This window comes from Leishmania mexicana, chromosome 23 (genome assembly GCF_000234665.1).
Source record: "Leishmania mexicana MHOM/GT/2001/U1103 complete genome, chromosome 23".
Lineage (NCBI taxonomy): Eukaryota > Euglenozoa > Kinetoplastea > Trypanosomatida > Trypanosomatidae > Leishmania > Leishmania mexicana.
In genome coordinates, this window is record NC_018327.1 from 355,026 (window position 1) to 378,854 (window position 23,829).

Genomic DNA, 23,829 nt, shown 5'->3' on the forward strand with positions numbered 1-23,829 from the left:
CCAGAAGAGCGTCCGGGCCAACGCCGCGCTCGAGCCGCCTCCACCCAACCACCCATCCTCCGCCGGCTTGGCACACGCCCCCCCCCCACATCCCCTCTCGGGCAATGCAGCCGTAGACACACACGCGCTACAGCAATGCGCCGCCTCTGCCTCAAACTCTACCCAGCACCCGCCGCCTCGCAGGTCGCCGCACAGCCGCTCCCCCATCGTGCCGGCCGCCACACACGTCGCGCATATCCCGTTAGGGGCGGCACCCCGGCCCCGCACCAGTGGGCAGTGCGAGGGCGGGATGTGGGATGCGCGCCAGCCACGCTGACACGCTGCCCATCATGGGGCCCGCGCAGACGTGTGCGCTGTCGCAGGTCGCTCCGACGCACCGCCGTCCAGGGCCTGACACTGCCACCACCCGAAGGTGGCTCGGCATCGGCAGGGGATAGCGAGAGGAGGAGGGGGTGGGGCTGCACGGCCTCCCCACACACACACAGTGCGGCGGTGCACTAAAGCCTGGGATACCACGCGCCGGGGTGTCCCCCCCCCGCCATCATGAGGGTTGAGCAGTAACATGAGAAAACAGCATGTAGAAGGAAAGAAGCACCCACGTCACGGTGACGCAGGCGCAGGCAAGGCGGACCAGCAGAGGTGACAGCATTCCCTCGCGACTGTCCGTGGCATTGCTTGCGGGTGGGGGGGAAGGAGAGTGAATCGACGCGGAACGGCAGGCGAAGACGTATGCGAAAGACGACGAGCGAAAACAGGTATAACGGTGCGACACGAAACAAGGACGTGAGGAGGTGGTGATGCGTGCAAGTTTCGAAACAGCGACAGAAGAGCGACAAGAGGATGATGCGTAGCTCGCTCTCCTGCAAGAAGGGGATGCTCGAAAAGACGAATCCGCTCGAGACCTCCGCGAATTCGGCAAGGAGTGCCCACCACAAGCGCCGCGGCCCTTGTCAAGTCGCTCAGTGCGCCGAAAGCGAAGTGAAAACAACCCTGCAAGTGGCAGGCAGAAGCACAACGAAGGTCACCGAGGAAAAGCGCGGGCGAGGGGTTGCCGCACGACTACAGATGCTCGACGTGCAGCGAGGAAGGACAGGAAAGACACCCACACTTCCCACCCGCACGCGCACCCAGTAGGAGGTCAGTCAAGGAAATTCGAAGAAATCGAGGCCAGAGAAAAAGTGTGTGAAGCATGACCTCATCGAAAAGCGCGGCGACGCGCCGCCTCCCCCCTTCCATCCTCAAAAAGCCCGAAAAACGAATCAAAGGATGAGAGCACGAGTCAGCGGGGGCATCATCGGCGAAGAAAACGATACCCCCGTCAGTGGGCGGGGCATCGATAGTCGTCGTGGTGGGTGAACGTAAGAGGCGGAAAACCGCGAGAACGGCACTGGGCTACCACATGCACAAGTCTCACCACCACCATCCTCTCCTAGTGCCCACCTCTCCACCGTCCCTCCAACCCACAGCTCGTGTTCTCTCCATCCCTCCTGTGCAGCTGCTTAGACAATGGTGCTGAAGTCTGGTGTTGCGCCGTGCAGCGGATCATCAGTGGCGGCAAAACTCCCTAGCAGCTCCTGCATCTTGTCGATGCCGGCAATGCGCAACGAGCTCGTCAGCAGAATCTCGTTGCACTGCGTGTAGCGCACGAGTTGGCTGCGTGTGTAGTCTGTGAGCCGAGCAAGGAAGCGGATGGGGGCCGCGTCTGTCTTGGTCAGCACCACTGCGAAAGGCACCCGATAGGCCTCGAGCAGGTCGCAGTACGCGTAGTCCAGGTGTTGCAAGCCCTGCGCAGAGGCACAGAGAAACACACGCTTCACGTTCCGCGGCTGGTGGAGCAGGAGCGGTTCGGTACCCCCACGGTTATGGTCGTCGTCGGCCTCATTGTCACCCGTTTCCGCTGCGCCGGCGTTCATATCTGCCGGCCCGCCGCTCTTCCCGTTAGGTGACTGATGAGGGACGGTAGCCGACTTCCCATGGCGGCGGCGCTGCTGCATCCTCTGTACGGCTCCGGGTGCTGCACATGCCTTCAAGTACGCCCGCATCGCTCGCACAGCATTCTCGGCGTCTATTGCTGGAGTGCATATCGGATCATAATATCCATACCCGGGGCAGTCAACCAGCATCAAACGGTTCGCAACGTTGTAGAAGCGTAGCGAGTTCGTCGTGCCGCGCAGGTGGCCGTACGGCGTGACCATCGCGTTCACGATGGCATTGACCAGGGACGACTTGCCGCTCGACGTCCGGCCGATGAATGCCACCTCTGGCAGCAAATTGTGCCGAGGGTGCAGTCGAGAAGGTGACTTCTGCGGAGGGGACCGGTGTTGGAGCTGCTTCTGGCGCTGCTTGGCGTTGCGGTCTCGCTTGCCCGAACCGCCTGTGGCGGCAGGCGTCGCACTGACTTCGGTGTGGTTGAGCAAGACAGGAAAGTGCTGTGGGTGGGTGGCGCAGCGCACTTGCTGAATGTTACCGCCGAAAGCGAATGTTTGCTGTGCCTTGCTGGATGTATTGAAGACCGGTGCCGTGCCGTCGCCTTTCGTGATCCAGTGCTCCCATGAGACACCGCGCTTTAGCTTCCTCTCGATGCGGCGCCCATGCAGGCCAAGATAGATTTCTTGCAAGATGGCTCGGTCAAGTGGACGCTGGCGCAGTTGCTCGCGAAACGAGGTGGTACTAGGCTGCAATGTTTCGCGCACGGCTCCCTCGACACCGTACTCCTCCACAAGCTTCTGCTGCCTACGCAGGTGCGACTTCGAGTCCCGCCACACCTTCCCCAACATCTCATCATTCCCCTCGCGAAAGGCGTCGAGCTGCTGCGCGCGTTGCAGCTCTGCCGCGCTCTCCGTTGGCAGGAACGGCGCAACAGCAGAGCTGACGCGGCGATGCTGCTCATACTCATTTTCGTAGGGCGATGATGATGAGGTAGACACCGTTGACGAGCCAGCCGAGTCGCCGGCAAACGCCGAGAGCGGGGGGATAACAATTTTGTGCCGCGAGCTGTGCTGCAACAGCGAGCGCGACGAGCGCAGCAGCCCGCCAGCCACGGCCGCCAGACGTGCGCACGCAGTTGACTGCATGATGCCCTTTATTTAATTCTTTTTGGCGGGTTTCCTCCTCCTTTACCTTCACGTCACCGACGCGACAGAAGAGGAGACAAGATGGAGAGGAAGCACACACGCGCGCGCAGAGAGAGACGTGCAGCACGCGCACCAAAAAACGAAGAAAGGGAAACGGGAAACCTCCCCCCTGGATAGCCTACTGCTTCGGGTGTTGGTGGTGGCGCTGCACGTGCCGAGTGTCAGCGGCGTGCATCGACTGCCGTGTGCACAGACCGTAGAGATTAGTTATGTATATATATATATATTAATACGTATGGGAGTAGAGTGAGACAGCGCGAGCCGGCGTGGATGAGAAAGAGCAGGCGAGAAGTGCAGGCGCGCACGTACAAAAAGGGAGAAAGATGCAGCACGCCATGAGAGAGAGCGGTACCAGGGCCACTCGGTGTCAGCGTGGGCATTGATGGCGACAGTGGAAGACCTACATGCCGACGCCACTGAGAGAGGGACAGACGAAAGAAGAATCGGTGCTCGCCATCTGCTGCCCATTTCGCGCTTCCCGATGCGCATCTCCACTCCGAACATGTTCGAAGGTGCGCGCTGCGTGGGATACCGCGCGCACGTGCACATGCGATGTGCGTGTCAAATGCCTATCTCGCAAACACGTGCATACGCGCGAACGCGTGCACGCACGTAACCGCGCACTTCTCCGACTGGACGATGCACCGGCCGGCTCGCTCCTCTCCCTTCGTATTATTCTTGCTGTGTGGGCGTGTCTGTCTGCGTGTGTGTCATGCCATAAGCGATCCCCTTACCCATTTCTTTGGTCATTCTAAGCCACATAGCGTGTCCATGCGACCAGAAGCAAGTCAACGAATACACGCATACAACCGCAGTTCACCCCAACACTGTGGGGCCACAGATACATCCGCGTCGCCTACGACGAGCCGTCCGCCTCCCCCTCCCCCTAGATCGCACCATGCGCCTAACGGGCTCGCCCTCGCCTTCCGCACCCCTTCGTCGCACACGTGCTGCGCCATCGGCCCAGAACGGAGACTTCCGGGTGCACGGCACGCCGCCATCCACGCGGGCCGCGCTCAGAGCCCGGCTCCAGGGGCGCGGCCGGCGGCGTCTGTCGGGCGGGTAACAGAGGCTGGTCCGGGTGCATGCCGGACCAGCCCAAGGAGGAAGTCGGCCAGCCTCAGGCCAGGGGTCGCGGAGACCCTGCGCTCTGCCTGTGTGCCGTGCGGCTCCCTCTGAATAGCCTCAAGCCGCGGCATTCCACAAGATGGCGTGGACGCTCTTTGCGTTGGAGCCTGGGGGCCCGATGCTGTGCTTCGGCGTGTTCTCGCCATGCGCCCGGCACCGGCGCCTCATCAGCCCACACGGTCGGACGCAGGAGATGCTGCATACCTCGCACACACGCACTGGGGGGGGGGGGGCTGATTGGTACGGGTCTCCCTCGCGCCTCGCTCGTCGGCCACTCTTGCCCCCCTCACCTCTCGGCACATTGCCTCGACGCAGTACACCGCGACAGCTGTGCATGGCAGCGCCTGCGCGCAGTGCCCGCATTCTCGGGCCATAGGACCTATTTCAGGACGGCGTTGTGAGCTGGAGGGCCGGCCGTCTTCATCTTCCACCTCCGTCCATGCCACGAGGGGGGTGCATGGATGGCGTGCCCGCATGTGCCGCGACAGGTGGGACGCTGCCATGAGCCCGTGGCGGGGTGGGGCATCCCGTCTTCTTCTCCCGCACGCCTCTGATGGGAGCGGGCGTGTCACGCGGAAGGCGGACGTGGACACACATGCGCCTGCGCACAAAGAGCTCACGACTGACTGTTTTGCAGAGCGGCACAGCGGGGAAGCCGTACACACCAGATAGGGGAATCCCGTGCAGCACGCGAGAAGAGCTCGCACGAGAATAACAAAGGAAGCGAGAGAGAAATAGCTGGCTCCACTCAGAGGTCAACTCCTCGCATTACGCACACACACACGCCACGCCTTCCGCTGCACCTCACCTCTTTTCGCCCTCCTCCCTCCGCCCTTGGAAAGGCTGCGTACGTAAGAGTGCCAGAAAAATAAAAACGTAAGTTGTCGGCAGGACGCCGCAGGGGATGGCCGTCGTGAGAGCGCAGCGAGCACCACCACACGGAAGCGCACAGACTCCTTCACGGAAAGATAGAGAGCGCACCACCTTCCCGGCCTTTGCGTCGACGGCGCACGCGTAATGCACCGTGCGCCGTGAAGGGAAAAGGGCGCTCTCGGTGGTGAAGCTGGTTTTGAATATAAAGTAGCGCTGGCGGTTCTTGGCATGAGACGGGATGAGGTGGGTTGGGGAGGGACGAAACGCAGAAAAAAAGGGGAGCAAGGTGTCAGCGGCGGGGCAGTGTGGCGCGCAGGAGGAGGCGCGCGACACCGACGCAGAAAAGCGGCGGGGTGCGAAAAAGACGTCCAGAACTCAGAAAGCGAGACGAAAGACACCGAACGGCACGTCTGTGACAAGCACAACGAGGAGGAGAACGCAGAAAGAGTGTGCAACGATGGAAAGCGGGGTAGCAGGCGTAGACAGTGTTGCCTGCAGACGCTCCGCAAGTCAGAGAGAGACAGAGAGGGGGGAGGGCGAAGGTGGGAGGAGAAGGAGGTGCTCGGAGCAGTAGCAGCAGTAGCAGAAGGAGCAGCAGCAGCAGCACCAGCGCCGAAAGATTGCCAAGAACAGCCACACCACACGAAAAAAGAAAAAAGAGGGCGCACGCGCGCACACAAACATAGAGAGCGAGATAGCAGCGGAAGAGAGAAGCGATCATGTGGAGAAGGGCAGAGAGAAGGGCGCTGCAGGTGAGGGAGGAAGAACTAGTGGGGGAGGGGGAGGGGACGTGCGGGGGGAGAACTCAGTGCGCTTGCGAGTGACGTCGTGTGGAGCGTCATTCTGGGAAAGGACAGAGGCGCAGACGATCTGCACGGAGAAGCATCCCCCTCCGTCACATGAACCGTCCAGAGACTCAGCCGCTCACCTCTCCCCGTACGCATCTACACGACCCATGACACACAACAAAGAAAACTGGCGATGGTGTTCTGTGTTGCCTGTGCGCCTCTCTCGTGTTTCCCTTTGCGGGGAAACGCCCCCACGGGCTCCCTCCCCCCGCCCCCCCGCCTGAGTCCAGCAGAGAAAAGAGAGGAGAGGAAAGGGGTGAAAAAAAAACGGACAGGCGACTGCGCGAGAGGCGGAAATACGAGAGGAGGGCAGGTGCGCCACACACACACACACGGGGGCCTCCGATGAGGCATTCAACGACACGGGTTGCGCAGCGGCGTGCGCGTATCTGAGAGCAGGCCAAACGCGTTCACTTGGGGTCAAAGGGCGCGGAGATCAGGCAAAGAGCCTCATCCGGGTTCATCAAGCACTCCACGTTACACAACACATTGCCCGGTAAGCTGTCGATACTGCTGCCCCCGAGGGCCCCGGAGCCGCTGGCTTCCGTCGATCCCATCCAGAGTACAGCCGGCTTCTTCATCACCTCGACGGGAGCGGAGTTCACGTCCACCACCCCACCCGCGGCGAGCACGTCCTGAGCCTGGTACCACAAGGACCGCCCCTGTGTGTGCTTCGGCGAGGAGTGAGTTGCGACGAAGCGCGCGATCACAAGGTCCTCCTCGTCCACCTCCATCTCTGAGGAGCCAAAAGTGTGTGCGGCGGCGGAAGCACGAGGCGGCGCTATATCCTGGTTCCTACCCAGGCCCTGCTGCACTGGCGCCGCTTCCTGAGCACCTACACAACTTCGGCGCTCCGCCGACTTCCGGGACACCTTCAAACCCGCGTCGTCAGTGCCACGTTCCACGTCCGCAGCGGAAGCGCGCCTCACGACCGCGGCAACTTCGGGGTGCTGATTGACCAAAGACTCGTAGAGCAGGGCCGTGTACGGTAGGCGTTGGCCGTTCACCCCATTCAACGGCACACCAGGGCTTTCAAACTCCGCCGTCAACACGACGGATGGCACGAGATACGAATCGGGGAAGTACACCTGCGATACGTGGTACCAGTACTCAAGCATCCCAGCAGAGCCCCGCGCAGGCGTCGTCGTGCTCTGTATGGTGGGGATTGCCGGGTCACGACACGACAGAGTCATCCCACCTCGAGGTTCGGTCGATGCTGCGTCACCACCCACAGTAACCGTCGGTGCAGTCGCGGCTGTTGCCGCTTCTCCGCTAGCCACGCTCCCCTCCCCATCCCAGGCCCCGACACCCTCAGCACCGTCACGAATGTGGAGCACCCCGGTCGTCCCAGCCGCCGTTGGGAGAAGCCCTACGGCATCGGGGCGGAGCTTCAGTTTCAACGTTCGGAGCTGCCGCAATGTGAAGTACACAGGCAGCAACCACTTGTTGACTCGCATGTCTTCCAGCGCGCTGATGAGAATCTTCGAAAACCGATCTGGTTCACTGTCGTGGTGCATCGCATCGCCCAGGTCGGATAGAAAGCTCGTCGGCTGCTGCGCATGGGTCCGCGCACGCACTCCCATAGCGTCGCCAACGCTCTCCGAGAAGTCGCCTGGGGCCGCCGAATCGAACACATATATGAGCTTGCAACGCTTCGCGAGAATAATGCACCGCTGCATCACTGTCTCGGCATCCTCAATGAGGGATATGTGCACAATTTTGGACGGAACTGAAATCGGCACAATGTGTTCGACCTGGCCAGGTTGCGGTAGGACGCCGATGCTCAACCACTGTTTTGGGGTGCCCCACCACTGCGAGCGATACCCATGTCGATGGGCAAGAATGTTGAGAGCGTGCTGGCGCGGTAAAGAGTACGGACGGAGCGTGTTGATCGAGTACATATGCTGGAGCCCTTGAGGGAAGCGATGATCGCTGGGAGAGTTTGGAANACGCTCCCGCAGCGCCCGGACACCCTCTGCGACGCGATGCCCCCGAGACCACATGAGCGAAGTCGCCTCACCAGACATGGGAGTCGGCCCATCCTCAGGTCCCTGTGGGTTCACTGCACATGCAAGCTGCTCGTCATCGCCAGCAAAGCTCCAGTTCCGCGGCGGCCACGTAGTAAGAGTCTTGTGCTGGCAATCGTACTCGTCCATCCTATCCCTACCGAGAGAACGAGCAGCCAGTGAAGACATGGCGGCGCCTTCTTCCGCCAAGAACATCTGATCCATGTTGAAGAGATAAAGCGGCTTTGTCAACTTAAGGGTGCAGATGGGGACCTGGTAGCGCTGTACATCTTCCGCTAATACCGGCGCCTGCATTGCCTGCTTCGCAGCTGTGGCTGTACTCCCCCGCAGTCTCCCTCGACGGCAGCACGGCAGCGTCGCCTCCTCCATACTGTGTTGAGTGCCGCCACCGGAATTGCCGCCCGTCAGCACGGATCCGGAGGGTGCTTCCTGTCCCGCCGCCTCATCCTCCGCTGCAGCGCGCAGATGATCAGGAGCCTCGGCGTCGATAGCGTTCGTCGCCTGCGGGCCTGCGCCGTGCGTTGTCACCGACCTTGCCGCGGCCGTGTCATTGTGCGTATCCTGTGTAGCGCCCTTGGCCTTCCGCTTGTTCTTCCTTTGCCCTGCAGCCGTCCCCCTTGCCAGCTCAGGGGCGTAGCGGGACAGGAGTGGGTGATGGGCATAGGGATCAATGCGAAGGGGGTTCGGCATATTGTAGAAAGACGCTCTCGCTTTTACGGCACGGAAGTCTTCCTCGTCCAGCCACAGGCAGGAGGACGACAACGGATTCGACGGCAAAAACTTCTCTTTAGCGAAGCGTTGCAGACCCGGGAAGGCTTGCGTGAAGACCACCGAGACGCGAGATGTATGCTTCAGCATTGACTGGCACCCCGCTGCAACCCTTCTTCAGCATAAAAGGAAACCCTCACCCGCCCTCGTTCTCTCACGGAGTGGATGGAGGCATTTTGATAGAGCATGGGAGTAGTGGTGCGTGCACATGCGCCGTTCAGGGGGAGGGGGTGTGCAACACCATGCCCGTGTACGCGCCCCGACAGAGACGAGAGCAGGAGAGCAGGAAAACGCACCAACGCCACACAGCGATGCGAAGCATGCGCGCAAGCGAGGGGGAAAAGGGGGAGGCATAGAGGGTTGAGAGGATTGACGTGCTTTGGGTAACAGTTGAGGGTGCAGTCGACACAACGAAGAGGGGTGCCGTATCGAGCCCGGCAGCGATGCGCAACGCTCACCAGAGAGGTGCCACACACAAACATGCAGAGAGAAATGGCGGTATGGAAAGAAGGCACATGACGGGGTACTTCCGGCATACATTCACCTTCATGGAGAGAGAGACGCACACACACACACACCGCCTGAATGGGCGCATATGCGTTCCTTTCCTTCGTTCCTTCATGTGCATAGACCTCAGCAGGCACCTCATGTGCATCGCAGGTGTATCCTTATCATGTACCACCTCAGCATTTTGTTGTGGGGGAGGGGGAGGTGTCTCGCCTCTCTCCCTTGGCGGCGCACCTGGTCTCTCTCTCTCTTCTCTCTTCTCTCTTTCTCTTCTCTCCTCCGGCTGCACTTCGAGTTCACGCACGGCCCTTCTCGTGTATACTTTAAAAAAAAAATTCTTTCGAGGGGAAGAGAGACACAGACAGAGGGAAAGGAATGGGAGTGGCGGTCATCCACACCATGTTCAACGAGCCATCGCAAGAACAGCCACATCAAAGGAGGAGGAAGCACAACGTAAGCCGACACCACAACAAGGGAAGAGAGAGAGATGCATGCGCGCCCGCATGTATATGTAGAAATCCCGAGACGGCTCGATCCTCTCGAGAGGGAGGGAGGAAGGGGGGGCTGAAGATGTGGTTCAGGGGAGCAATGAGGGTTCGAGGCATGATAGAGGGCTTGGCCCCTTCCTCCCCCCCCATCATCCTCATCACCGGCGTGCCTTGATGCGTGTTTCAACGCGGCGGCAGCACCGCGGGGAGTGCTACAAAGGACCGGGCAACCATAAAAAAAAGACAAGGAAAGAGACTGAGAGTAAAGGAGGAGCCCCCTCCCTCCCCTCTCTGACAGCAAGCAAGAAACGTGGGACCATCCCAGTAGGCGCACCGCGCAGAGGTGCGCTAAAACCTCACTCCACCGATACTCTATGATTATGAACAACTGGGCGCGTTCTACTCTCCTCTCAAGAGACACTCCCCTCTCCCAACACAAAATATATAAGAAAGAATACACACGCGTTAACACGCCCCAAAAGTTGCGGGATGTCATGCACGCGCGCGCACGCACACGCTCTATTCGCTTTTCGTTTCTTGTTGGTGTTCACCCCCTCCCCCTCCCACCCGCCTTGGTGGCACTCGCGCGCCTCAGGCAGGGTGGGGCGGGGGGTCGTCCTTTGCCGAAGCGTGTCCCCCACCGCGGCGCTCACAAAGCCAACACGCAAGAACCAGCCAGGAACGTAAGCCCCACCGAGCGATGGGCACGGTCATCTGAAACATACGCGTCCCGTCATGCAGTAGCACAAAGAAAGCAGAAAGCATGAGTGTGCAGGCGTGCATGTATGCGATACACCACCAAGAAGCGCACCTAACGAAGGCTCAAGCACATTGAAGTACAGGAACGGAAAGAAAAGAGAGAAAAGGGGGCGGTGGCGATCAAACGCCTGACACCACAGTAATGCACCACGGAGGGCGAGAAGAGAAGGGGCGAGGACAAAACGAGCGGCTGTCGTCTCCCGTGCCCCCGATCCATCCCCCCCCCTCCCCGCTCGATCCACCCCTCCTTGTTCGACACTGTACATTCCCTCCTTTAGTGCCTGGAGTGCGTGCACCACCATCGTCACCACCCGCCTCGCCTCTCTTCTTCCCTTGCCAACTTCTCCTCTCGCGCACATCTTCGTGCATCGCCTCCTGTGGTGCCCCCGGCGGAGCTTCGTGCTGCCTCTCTATGAAGTCACCATCGGAGACTTGATCACAACACCAACACCTTCACAGCAACAAGAAACTGCAATGGCAACGCCGCCGCGGCTGCTTGGTGTGCCGAAGCGCGTGAGCAGACATACATGCACAGGGGCAGAGCTGCGGAAAAAGAAAAAGACGGCCTTCTCGATTCCGTGAAATGCACGGGATAACCAACGACATCAATGCCCATCCTCCCATGCACACACACGCACACGCACACCGACTGCACACACATACACACACAGACACGCGCGACGGAATGCTAACGGGAAGAAAGATGACACTAAGAAAAACAGGCAGCATCACTAACATTCACAGCCCCTCCCTCACCAGCGTAGCACCAACGGAAAAAAGGGAGAGAGTGAGAGATGTCAAGGAGGAAGGAAGGCCGGAAGCGAAAGCGCGCGCCGCATCCTTGTCTCCCGTCGCTTCGTCACACGCAGAGCACGTCTCGCCCCCCCCGGTCGCCTGCTCCATTTCCTTTGCACGTTCCCCGGCGTCGCCGGTCTACTGAATGAACAGACCCGCGCGTGCGAACGCCTCATCAGGGTTCGACAGCTGCTCCACGTTGAACAGCTCGTACTGGACCGGGGCCGAAGTCCCAGTGCTGAACGGCACACCGCGGCGCTTTTCGCTCTCCTTGATGGGCCACTGGTAAAGCTCGGCATCACGGCCGGTCAGCCAGTAGTTGCTGCGGAACGTCTTCGGGAACTTCCTGGTGTTTTCCGACATGATCGGCTCTCCAGATAACAGGAAGGTCGGCACATTCACCGGCGCACGCTGCAGCGTCTTCAGCGCCAGGTGCGGGTCCTCCAGCTGGTCCACGTTGTAGATAAGGTGGCGGTCGCCCGTTGTCGCCTCCTGGAGCACTGGCAACTGGTCCGGCAGCGGGGCGAGCTTGAAGAACTCCATCTGACGGCGGGTGAAGTACAGGCCGCTGTTGAAGTCGTTCGACTTGATGTGGTCCTGCAGAAGCTGGAAGGCCTCCCCCTTCTTGCTGTACACGCGGCGACTGCCACCGCTAACGGGGTACTGCTGAAGGGCTTCGCCGCCGCTGAGCTGGCTGGAGTGAAAGAGCTTAATCTGCGACTTGGTCAGGAGAATGCTCGACCGCGCGTTGGCTTTAAACTGCAGATTCTCCTTATACGCCTGTCCACGTGTGATCCACCACTTGCTTTGGTAGCTGTGCCGCTGCGCGCGGTCATTGAGCTCGAACTGCAGCCGCTCACCGTAGACCTTGCGGCTGCTGTAACTGCTGTGCTTCGGTGCCTCCATCACCTCCGGAGGCGAGAGGAGCTGATCGAAGTTGAACAACTCAAGCTGCTTGTCCAAAACCAGCTGCGTAGGCAGGGCACCTGGCTCCGGCTTCATGCCTAGGCGATCCGCCTCCCAGTCCTCGATCCACACATTACTGGGGCTGTTGCGCGCCCGCTGGTTGCTCTCCAGGATGTGATGCTGCTGACTGAAGACAACGATGGTGCGACCAGCAGTGGGGATTACGGCACCAGTAGCCACGCGCTGCAACAGCGCAGACAAAGACATGCGACGGAACATGTTGCGCGTGCTTGTGTTGCGCGACGGTGAAGAAGCTGCTAAAAATTACGAAAAGAAAAGCGTGACAGATGGAGAGGTGTGTGTGTGTGCTTGCCTCTATGACGTGGGGGGGGGGGCGTAGGATCTCTATGAGGAGGCGGAAGATCAGCGTAAGGGAGAGGCGCGAGACCACCAGTGCGGTGTTGCCCAACAACGCAAAACGAAAAAAAATAAAAGAGGAGATATGCGGGAGGCAAGCTGGAGGTGGGTTGAGGCGGGAAGCGGGGTGATGGTGGAAAAACGGGAGGGTGTATGCGTGAGGAGGGCAGAGAGCAAGACGAGAAAAGAATGGGAGGAAGGGAGGACGAAGGGGGGCCGAGTAATAAAATGTGGCGACGACTGTGCGTCCGTGTGTGTGTGTGTGTGATGCCTTGCGCTCTCAGGTTTTGTTTTGTTTTTGCGTCTCTCTATCTCTGTACCAACCGCAAAGGTGTCTGTGAAGAACACAGTCACGCATATGTGGTACGAGGTGGGGGAGGGAAGAGGTCGCAGATCACAAGAGGTAGACGAGAGTGGCAATCAGCCGTGAAGCCGAGTCGGCGATGGTGCCCGCACGGCGCATCGGCGCGTGCGGGAGTCCGCCGGCACACATACATGCACACGAATTCGTATTCGCGCCGTTCCCTTTTGCGTCCGTGTGTGTGTGTGCGCGTGGAGGTGACTCGGTTCACCTCTCTTCAATCTGTTCGCGTGTGTTGTTGAAAGCGGCGCTGTTTTACACTTTCTTTTTTTCCGTTTGTTGCGCGTTGCATGCTGGCAATTCGCTTTTTCCGTCGATGGACAACTTGCGTGTGGAAAAGCAGCGGTGCGCCGAGGAAGCGGTGCGGGTGTCACAGAGGCGTGAGCAGGCGCGCGAGGAAGGGGAGGGGGGAAGGGGTTTACTCACACACCACAGATCTAGTTGGCAGATGCGAGCCCGACAGAGCACAGACACGCATGCTACAACCCCTAGGACGAGTTATAGTGCTTACGAAACGCCGGCGTGTTCATCCGCGGTAGCCGCCCTGCGCGCCTCTTGTAGTGGAATGTGGCACCCGGGTCTGACAAGCGCGAGACGCGCCCACCAGGACGCGACAGCAGCGACCCTTGCGCGTTGGCCACATACGTGTGGCCCTGCCGGTGGCTTGCCGGGTCTGGCAGGCTGCGTTGTGTGAGCTGCAGTATTCCGTGAAGGCGATGCAGCGTGGGGGCGTTGCGTAGCTGCCGGATATCTGGCTGCTTCCACATGCGCGGCCCCCCATGGCTGGCGCGAGAAGCAAGCAAAGAGGTGCTCGTGGCAAACGGCGTCGCCGGCCGGCACAACCACAAGGAGCAGTGCAGCATCTTTCTCCGCCACCTTCGCCTCCCCATCGCCCCCCACGCGCTTCGAGAGGCCGACGTGAAAGACGTGCGGTCGTCACGGATGGCGCACCGCCTTCTCGAGCGCAACCTAACGCGAGTAAGACTTGGCAGAAAGTGCGGTCGGAACAATGCTGCTGATGAAAGGCAACGACCGTGACGCGTCCTTCTCAAGAAGCACCGCGTCGTGTGTGTGTGTGTGTGGGGGGGGGGGGGGGGGTAAATGCGATGACACACCTGCGTAGCGGCAGGCGTCGAAAGAAGCAGAGGAGGGACGCAGAAGAAGTACTGCACAAGTATGGCGCCTGTGCCAGAGAACGAGGGCTTGCACGTGCTGTTGCGAGCATTTCTCACCCACCCACACACACACACACAGGCCTCGCTTTACAACCAGTTCCAAGAGAGCTCGCCGCACGGGGTGTAGGCAGCCCTCGTGTGCTGAATCACCTAAGCTCATGTGCCGCAGTGGTTCCCGTTGATCCCGGACGGACGCTCTCAGCCACCGCTTGCAGCGGTTGCTTTTCCCATTCGCTCTGTTTTTCGTTTTATGGTTGGTCGACGCGAAGCAGGTGAGAGCGCGGGGCTGGTGTCGCCGCCCCATGAGATGAGGAAACGGAAAAATGAGGAGCCCCAAACAACGACGCACAGCAGCGGCAGTCGGACAAGCATCACGTGCCCGCTTTTTTTTTGGTTGTTCTTCTCGCCAATGTGCATTCGCCTCCATCGCGGATACGCTCCGGCGGAGTTGCCGTTAGAATGCCTACGAGGAAGGACGTCTCTGCAACACATGCGAGTGTAGCCCCCCCTCCTCTTCCCAAGATTGGAGGATGGGACAGATGTAGTCCCCTTCGGCGTGCTTTTCTTTCCGTTGCGGCGTTCCGTGTCGCTGCCCGCGCAATCACGCTAGCATGCACGCATAGAGTGAGGGGGAGGGTAGAAGCACCGAAGCACACGCGCATATGGGTGCTATGCGTACATGCGGTGTTGCGTGCCGGCTGCGGCGGCTGCGCTGCCGCCCCACAGCTCCAGCACGGTGCGGTGCTCCATCTCTAGTCGATGGAGCCGCGAGAGCACTAGCCCGTACACGGGAACGTAGTCGCTGAGTGCCGCACCGCTCAGCCGCAGTTGTGCGCTGCTCTCCTGCCACGCCGCTCCATTCTCGATAAATTCGTTGTCCATTGTCTGTATGGTAGCGAGATACTCCTCGTCACCGCGGAGAAGCCGGATCAGTCGACTGACAGGGCCCTCCCACGATGCTCGCAGGGCTTCGCGAGCGGCCCGTTCTGCGTCCGTCATTGCAACGAAAGAAGCCTTTACCTCTTTCGTAAAAGGAGTGGCGGCGGCCGTCGAGTCATGCCGAAGGACTCGTCCGGGGCTCGCTGGACCGATCAGTGGCACCGCTGCAGCACCACCGGTGGCACCCGTAACCCACGGTGATTGCAGGTCCCTGAGGATCGGTTCAATACTCGTCGTGGCGATCTGCGTCAGCTCCCGCACCTTGCACTTGAGAGGGGTTAAGTAGTCCCGCCAGGTGGCCTGAATGGTGGGCAGCAGTAGCCCTTGACGAATGCGCTGAGAAACGAGTCCATTCATCCGTGTACAGCCTGGCGAACCTGCCGTCCCGGTGGATAAAGTCAGTGAAGGCGTATGCGTAAGGATGGTCGGCGACGGCAGGGTGCTCTCCACGTAAGGCGAGGAGGCGTCAGTGACTTGCCTACTGCTACTGTTGGCATCGAGCAAGACGTGCTGCAACGTGTGCAGGAGAATAGCGTAGTTTCGGCGCACCTGGTCTAGAACGCCCTCGCTCGGTCGAGCATCCATGAACGTCTCTGGGACCACGTTGGCCACGTAAGGGCCAAGGTAGCGCAGACACTGAATCTCTACCTCCTCGGCGGAAAAGCGCGCTGGAAGCGCCGCGGCCATTGTGGAAGCACCGGTGCCCATCTCCGTGGTCGCACCGGTGTGTGGCAGTGTTGATGGCAAAGCCAATTGACTTGTGCTAGTCGACGAGATCGAGTCGTGAGTTGCGGGCGGGGGCAGCCGTCCTGGAGCGGTGCTCGTAGCTAAGCTCGCGCCAAACGGGTCGGCGTCGCACAGGCTTGTGTAGGCGGGCTCCAGCACCCTGGTCTCCTCCACCGCTGCCGTTGCCGCTCCCGAAGCACCAATGGTCATCGGCGTGGTCCGGCAGTCCGGGGAGCCCTCTCTCATGCTCCGCAGAGGAGAAGCGACTGTGCCGGCAAAGGCAGGTGTAGCCCGGTGGGCAGGGTCAGCGCTCATCAGCGCCGTCTGTGGCTCGCTGGACACCGGCGCCGGAGTCGCGGTCGTCCGCCGCAGGTTGACGCCTATCTTCGTCAGCCACTTCGACCCGGTCTCGCTCAGCAGCAGGAGTGCCTTGCTGCCCTGCAGCATTTTCTGAATGCCAGCACCACTGGTCACCTGGCCACCTGGTCTCTGCGCATTCAAGTTGCCGGCGCCGGTGCCGCTGAAGAGATGAGTTGGTGTATTGGCTGCGGCCCCAGTGCGGCTCGCCAGTGCCTCCTGCAGCGACCTCTCAGGTCTGATGGCGCCACCGCTGAAGTAGCATACGAGGAAGCGGTCGACGTTGTGCTCGATGAGCGTCAAATACGTATCGGTGCAAACATTCTTGAAAGCGTAGTAGCTCTCGGCGCGACTCTGGAAGGCGGTGAGGCTCTGCTCCCACTCGACGATGTACCCAGGCCGAGGTGCCGGCTTCGCGTCAGCAATGGACAACGACGGCCTCGAACTGGCACCACTACGCCCATCACCCGGGGCAGGAGCAGCAGCAGTGCTTCCTGTCACCTGCGCACTGCTATCTGGGAGTTCGATTGCGTTTTCGGACCCAGATAGAGAGCCCTCGAATCGGCAATGCCACTTCAAGCTCGCCACCGTGGGGGAGATGAAGGATGAGTTTGTGGCGCCCGCGTTAAGACTTGCCTCCGCAGCAGTAGCACCATGCGCGGACGGAGATCGAGAATGGCCGGTGGATAGCTGCTGCAGGGCTGGGGATTGGTTGAAGCTGCTGCCTCTGCCCATGGCTGGCGCGTGGGACACGGTCACCGGCTGTGCGAGGCCCGGCAGCGCCTCGTTGAGCGAAGTCATTTGAGGACTCCGGCAAAAGATGATGGAATGAGGCGGCCCTGGCGGCGGCAGCGTCGTCACCGCTGAGGCGGATGGGACTCGTAGGGATGGCTGCAGCTGCGGGTGGGGCTGATGTGACGGTGGTTGTCCTTGCAGTAGCTGTGAAGCGTACTGAAGAGGCGGTAGTTCGAACGGCGCCAGCGAGCGGCAGGTGTCCGCCAGGATGGAGCCGGCCTCCGAGGATGGCACGGAGTCGCTCACACCATAGACAGCGACACCAGTGCTGCCGACGGGTGGCATGGGCGGGGTCGCCTGCCCGGCATGGCGACCGCATGCGACGCTTGGGGAACGCACGTGGGATATGGCTGTGGGTCGTGGCCCGCCTCCCCCAGCGCTCATCACGGATGCGTCCTCCGTGCCGTCGGCTGCGACTGCTGCGCCGCAGGATGAAGTCAAGGGAAACAAGAAGCTGCGGCTCAGATTGTCATTACCGGTGGTGCCCATGTAAAAGCTGTGGTTGTGATTCGACAGCGTGGCGGAACAGACGGATCCGTCGAGCAGCTTCCGCGGCGTCCCGGCGCCGACGTTGGCTCTCTCCGCGCCACCACCCGGGTGTGGATGCTGCCTCAGCGTTGGAGGGTCGAGCACCGGTGGAAACTGTGCTGGGGCCGGTGCCTGAAAGTCCCCGTGGCCCGCGTCACTAACGCCGGCACTGGCACTTCCGCTGTTGCCCAGCTGGGCGAAGGTGACGTGCTGCAGTTGCGGTGATATTTTCGGGGACGACACGTTCATACCCTCAGAAGTGGCGGCAGTGAATGCCGTCCTGTTGGTGTTGGACGACGCGCCACCCACCTCCCACATCGATGACGGTAACGCATACAGGGTGCGAAGAGGGGCGCCTTCGCTTGAGTGCCGTGGAGGCGGACCGCTGACGCAGACAGGCGTCTTGAACGATGGCGTTTGGATCACGTTCCCGGCGCTGCCCGGACTGCTCGCGCCACCTCCCGGGCTCAATGCAGAGGTAACAGGAGATGACGAGTGTCTAAGAGCGCCGCAGCTGACGATAGCTGAAGTGTGTGGCGTCGGTGTGAGCGCAGACGCAGGCGTGCTAGAGTAAGATGGACAGGCAAGAGGTGCGGGCACCTGATGATTCTGAGCCTGGCACTCGGCTGCGGCCCACGACGGCGCGCCACCCTGGCCCGCCGCGGTCGTCGCCGCGGACGCGGTGAGTGAAACGCTAGGCCAGGCTTGAAAGGGATTCACAGTCGTGTGCGCGGCCGTAGAGTCGTGGGCCGTCCCAGTCGGTGCAGGTCTCAAGAGTGGCAGCGCAGCCCCACTGTTGGTCACTGGTGTTGACTTTGGGGCAGCGTGCGATGACGCGGAGGGCAACATCATGGTGGATGCGCACGCCGTGTCACCGGCAGGACTTCCCGCTGCCGCAAGACTCAAAGGTGACCCGGAGAGGCACAAAGGCGGTGGCGCCTGATGAAAGCTAGACGCCCATGTGGGGCCCAGACCGGGCGACGGTCGTGTATCGACTGCGGTGACTCCCATCGATGGAGAAGCGACGGGACTTCCGCTCGGGTCGTAGCCAAGCACGTCCTGCCCAGGGGAAGCGACGGCTTGTCGAGAGAACAGCGACCCCGAAATGGGGCACACCGCCGGGGACGACATTATTGAGGCCGGTACCCCCACAGTCGGCGGAGATGCTAGAGGTTGAAAAGTATGGCGCTCAAGACGTGGCTGCGGCAGCGACGGCGGTGCAGCGTGGGAGCCCGGACGTGCCTGCCGACTCCAACCATCACCCGTTGCTGCCGCCGTTACTGGTGCGGCGGTCTCACAAGCAGCGCCGTCGCCGCCCTCAGGCGGCGGGAACGCGGTCCGATTGCAGTGCCCGCACTGAGAGCCATTTAACGACTCAAGATGCTCGTCCGAGACTAGGCTTGCATGGTGATGGCTCATTACAGAGGACGCACCAAGCGTGTTTGGTCTGCTACACCGTGTAGGGTCCACGGTGGCCGGCGGGCAGCTGCCGGTGTTAGACTCACACATCATGCCAGACGTGTGCGCCGCCATCGACACGCCAGCGAGCTCCTCAGCGGCGGTGACCACCGACACGACAGGCGGCAGCGCTGCCCACATGTCTGGCGGTCAGCGAAACAACAGCAGATTGAGCCGGCGCACGCGCAGGGGCGGCACCATAAGAATGAGAAAGGGGCAGCCTGGGAGTGTCCTCGGCGATGCTGATGAACACTGGCACGGCAAACTGCGGTGGGGCACGATGCACACGTACGAGCAGAGAAGCGAAAAAAAAAGAGGGAGGGACAAAACGCCGCCGACGATGATGACCACCAGCACCAGCAGCAGCCGGCACACCGCCGTGAGTGAAAGGAAATGGGGGGAGGACGTGAAGTGAAGCGTGTGTGGTGTGTGTGGCAGGGCAAGGCAGTGTTCTTGTGGAAGTCGACAAGCGGATAAGGTACACATGCATACATAACTGCAAAAGTGGGAGAAAGACAGCGTCGGCAGTCGAAGCACTGCAAGGAAGAGCAAGACGACAACAGCAAGTTAGATGTGTCCCACCTCCCCTTCCCTCCTCTCTCACATACAAACACACCCTCTCCCCTCTCCCGAAAACGAAAACTAAACTCAATCGATGCCAACGATGTCGATGCGTGCAAAAGGGCACAAATTTCATAAGTCTATGCAGGGCAACGTTACGTGTCCTTCGCGCAGGTAAATGCCTCCTGCTCCTTCGCCAGCGTTACGGACTCGGATAGAGCGCAGAGAAAGAGGAAGGCGAGAGAGAGAGTGTGCGTTGCACCGAGATCATCCAGCGAGTCTACATGTTCGTCGCAGTCCACCCGACCTCGGGGGAGGGGGAGGGGGAGCGGTGTCTGTGCGGCCGTGCCGCTCACACACCAAGAGGGCCGTACCAGCAGGCATGGAGCGTGTCCTTCATGCAACAGCAATACATTCGCGCGTATACGCCGGTGTCTGTGCACACGGGCGAGAGTGCTGTGCAACCTAATCCGTCCAGCGTGCTGTCTCACCAGGTGAGGAGGCGAAGAGGGGGGTTCGTGTGTGGGCGAAACGTGTGGTGGAGGCGCTGAGAGTGAACTCAGCGAGAGACAAGGGTGCCATAAGCCCACCAGAGTCCTGTTCTCAGCATGGGTGAAGTAGGAATGGCAGGTGGAACGTTTATCGCGCTTTGACCGGGCCAAGAAAAGAACGCCCGGCCGTACCGCCGCTCTCGTCGCGCTGTTATGTTCCGAGAACACCTGTGCCAGGATACGTAAAAGGAGCAGAGCAAGAATAGTCTCCGCAGGGACTGGGGCACGCGCTTGCTGGCTTCGGGAAAAGAAGAGAAGACAGTCCAGAGAAGATCCGGACAGAGAGCGAGCGAGGGTCAGCCGTCAGCCTTCACTGCTCGAGGCGCGCCTTGCCTTTCCCCACTGTGTGTAGCTGCGAGTTCCTCGCAGCACTCCGAGCACAACGCGGCTCGCCGCAAACGGGCAACGAAGCACGAAATATGGAAAACATGAACAAAGGAAAAAGAAAAGCGCTGCCCGAGCCAGTGCCGGTACAGCGCGGCGTCGTGGGAGGATGCAGAGAGAGAGAGGAAAAGCATGAGGGAGGGAGAGAGGGTTGGCAGCCGTGGCCCAAGAACCGTCGACTCGGCGAGTTGATACGCGGAGGAAGGAAAAGATGGACCAGGCGGTGAGCGGATGGGGTGGGGTGGGAGGGGGGGATCAGCAGGTGACACAAGACGAAGAGGGATGAAGCGATAGAAGAGAGCAGCACAGAGAATCCGCGCAACGCCACACCCCGCAGGGGAGGGGGGACACAAAGAAAAATACGAAGCAAACCGCTACAAGAACCTCCCCCCCCGACACCTGCAGCGGTTCCCGGCGCGACAATGCGTGTAGAAGCATCAATCAGCGAATAAAGGAGGGCCCGCTCGCACACGACGACTTTACGGTAAGAAGAGAGGTGAGAGGAGCAACGAGCGCGCGTGTGCCTTGTATAGTCGATAGCCGCACCAGCGACAACGGAAAGGCAACGCAAAAGCTTGCCAGCTTGAATTCGCGGCGGTGGGGGGTGGATGAGGGGGTTACTGTGCGATGCAGCAAGAATGGCGGAAGGAGCACAAAGTAACCGAAGAAAAGGTCAGTGAATAACGGAAATAACTCGAGGTTTGCCCCTCTCGCTGCGTGTGTGCGTGCGGCGCTTTCGTGGTTTGCCCTCCCCCAAATCCTATTTCTGCTGTTTGTTTTCGTCGCTTCTGCAGCTGGCAGTGGCTGATGGAGAAGAGATTGCAGGTCGGGAAGGGAGGCGCCGAAAAAAGTCTTCGCTCCTGTCCCGCATAGGCGGTGGGTGTGTGGTGAGTGTATGGGTGCCGTTGTGCACGGAAAAGCAGCAGGAGGGGGGCGGGGCGGATGGAGAAAACACTCACAAAGCGAGAGAAAAGGAGGTGCAAGCAAGGCGGCACGGCAGCACCAGCGAGAACACTCACGGCGCACGCACAAGAGTGAAGCGGAGATGGAGGGAGAGAGAGCAAGAGATATGCAGTAAGTGCACGAGATGGTATGGTGTGCTTGTATGCACAGACCACGCAGGTGAGGCACATTGCCTTCAGGCACACCCGTGGAGCTGTCAACAAAGCGCTCCGGTGCTTTTCGCTCGAGACTCGGCAGTCTCTCATGGGAAAGATGTCCACGACTCCGCTTGGCGCGCTGCATCCCATGCAGGCGTCAACGTTGGTGTCTATGCGCGCCTGAGCGTGCGTTACACAGGCAGTTTACACAGCTGCTGCACTATCCGAGTCGCTGTTTTCTTCTTGTTCTTCGAGCTGAGGAATGTGCGTGTCGCGTTCCATTTTTTTTGTGCTTCTGATAAGAACGCAAAGACGGCGAGCACAGAACAACAATATGTATATATATACGTATATACATATATCCGTCCCTCCATGTGTCCTGCAAAAGGGGTAGGGGGGGGGGGCTGAGGAGTGTCGTCAGTCTATGTCCCGTCCTGCTCTAGCACACCCACCCCACACACACAAAGAGAGGAAGGCATCGCCTCGATGCCCACGCACACAAACGGGCATGCGCAACCGTTGCGCACAAAGCCGAAACGGTGCGCAGGGACGAGGAAGAGGTAGAAAGCCATCACCACACACACACACACACAACCGCGTGGAAGCCACGACGAGGGGAAGAAAAAAAGAGAGTCAGACGCGCCTATCGCAAAAGACGTCACACGCACGCGACATTCCGCTCAAGGAAGGAGAACCCATCCCCATCCCCATCCCCATAAAACGAGCACGCTGACGAGGCGGTCGTATAGATCGGGAAGGGGGGAGGAGGAGGAAGGGGAGGGCGATGATGATGGGGCATGTGTGCACATGGAAAGGGGAATGGGCGTTCAAATTTAATAACAAAAAAAAAACGAGATGTAAAACGGACATAGAAAACAAAAAGACCCACAGAAAGAAAGGGCGACATGGCAGTGACGCCTCGGGGAATGTCGAACCGAGGAGGGTGTTGGGTGGGGCGGTGTGCTGAAGGTGACACACAGGCAAGCACACGTAGGAAGAGAGAGAGATGCACATCCCTCCGCAGCCCCTCGCGCAACCATCACACCCGCCCCTCTCTCACTCTATTCCGCATGCAAGCAAGTCACCAGTTATTCGCCGTTTTTCTTGTGTTTTTGCGTTGGAGCAAGGCACGCACATCCACGGTGTAGATGTCGCCCTCTGGGCAGCTTGGAGAGAGGGATAGACAGGCGAGCAAAAGAGAGGGACAGGCTCACAAACGCGCAGACACAAAAAACAGTTACGAGCGACGCCGCCACCCCCCCCCCTCCTCAAAAAAAAGCGAACATCCATGGTGAAACACAGGGACGGCTGGATGAAGGGGAGAGAGAAGAGGGAGAAGGTGCGACGGCGCTGAGAGAGAGGTAAGACAGCAAAACATGCCTATGCGATCGTGTAGACGTGGAATATTAGGGCGGCGGCGGCGGCAGTGAGGGAGAGAAACAGAAAAACGGAGAGCGAGAGACCGGAAACGGTCATTCCTTTTGTGGAGGGAGGGAGGGGGCGACGCTGCTGATCTTTTCAGCTCCTCTGTGTGTGTATGCGTGTTCTCTTCTTCGCTTTGTTCGTAGGAAGGGCGTTTCGTTTCGCTTCGCGGTTGCGTGCGCATGCGTGTTTGTCGTTTCGGTGGTTTTCCACGCCGCGTGTCTGCGCCGCCGTCGCTCTTCGCTCCTCGTCGTTTGCCAGATGCAGACAGGAGGGAGAGAATATGAGAGAGAAGGCGTGTGTAACGCAGGGGGGAGGGGGGCGAGAGAGAGAGAGACGATGTGTGCATCGCGAAGGGAGACTACACCAAGAGCGAGACAAGCCCCCTCCCTTCCAGACACACACACACAGACACGGAGAGCAAGAGCAAGAGACGGTTCAAACGTATGTCGAATAGACCGGAGGACAGAAGAGTAAGGGTGTGCACAAGCCAGAGAGGGCAAAGGAAAGGGAGGGATGAGGGGAGAGTGGGGGTGGGGTGGAGAGGGCGGAGGAGTGTCAAAACAGAACACTCGCATACCGGACAATAAAAAAAAGAGCTCAACGCGCACTGAAAAGACCCGGGCTTGAAGAGAAAAGGGGCGGCAATAACAATACGACGTGCAGTGGGAAGGGGGAGGACCGTCGAGTGGGCACACACACACACGAGAGAGAGAGCCAGGGACAGCGAAAGAGAGCGCGAGCGAAGAAGAGGCGGCGAGAGGAGGACGATGTCAACGAAAAGCCATTGCGTCAAGTGAGAGAAAGGGAGAGAAAGGGGAG

At 60.1% G+C, this 23,829-nt stretch overlaps 4 protein-coding genes across 4 annotated transcripts; all 4 read right to left on the reverse strand.

Moving 5' to 3' along the window:
- Positions 1-1,499: 1,499 nt before the first annotated feature.
- LMXM_23_0740 (conserved hypothetical protein) lies at positions 1,500-2,777 on the reverse strand (the record flags this gene model as incomplete). The annotated part of the gene is made up of 1 exon (XM_003875662.1): positions 1,500-2,777. One exon carries the CDS (start codon positions 2,775-2,777, stop codon positions 1,500-1,502), a length of 1,278 nt encoding a protein of 425 aa, XP_003875711.1.
- A 3,616-nt stretch (positions 2,778-6,393) lies between these two features.
- Positions 6,394-8,868, reverse strand: LMXM_23_0750 (conserved hypothetical protein; the record flags this gene model as incomplete). Its single annotated transcript, XM_003875663.1, has 1 exon — positions 6,394-8,868. One exon carries the CDS (start codon positions 8,866-8,868, stop codon positions 6,394-6,396), a length of 2,475 nt encoding a protein of 824 aa, XP_003875712.1.
- A 2,597-nt stretch (positions 8,869-11,465) lies between these two features.
- Positions 11,466-12,512, reverse strand: LMXM_23_0760 (putative mitochondrial RNA binding protein; the record flags this gene model as incomplete). The annotated part of the gene is made up of 1 exon (XM_003875664.1): positions 11,466-12,512. One exon carries the CDS (start codon positions 12,510-12,512, stop codon positions 11,466-11,468), a length of 1,047 nt encoding a protein of 348 aa, XP_003875713.1.
- A 2,343-nt stretch (positions 12,513-14,855) lies between these two features.
- LMXM_23_0770 (conserved hypothetical protein) lies at positions 14,856-19,130 on the reverse strand (the record flags this gene model as incomplete). Its single annotated transcript, XM_003875665.1, has 1 exon — positions 14,856-19,130. One exon carries the CDS (start codon positions 19,128-19,130, stop codon positions 14,856-14,858), a length of 4,275 nt encoding a protein of 1,424 aa, XP_003875714.1.
- Between the last annotated feature and the right edge of the window lie 4,699 nt (positions 19,131-23,829).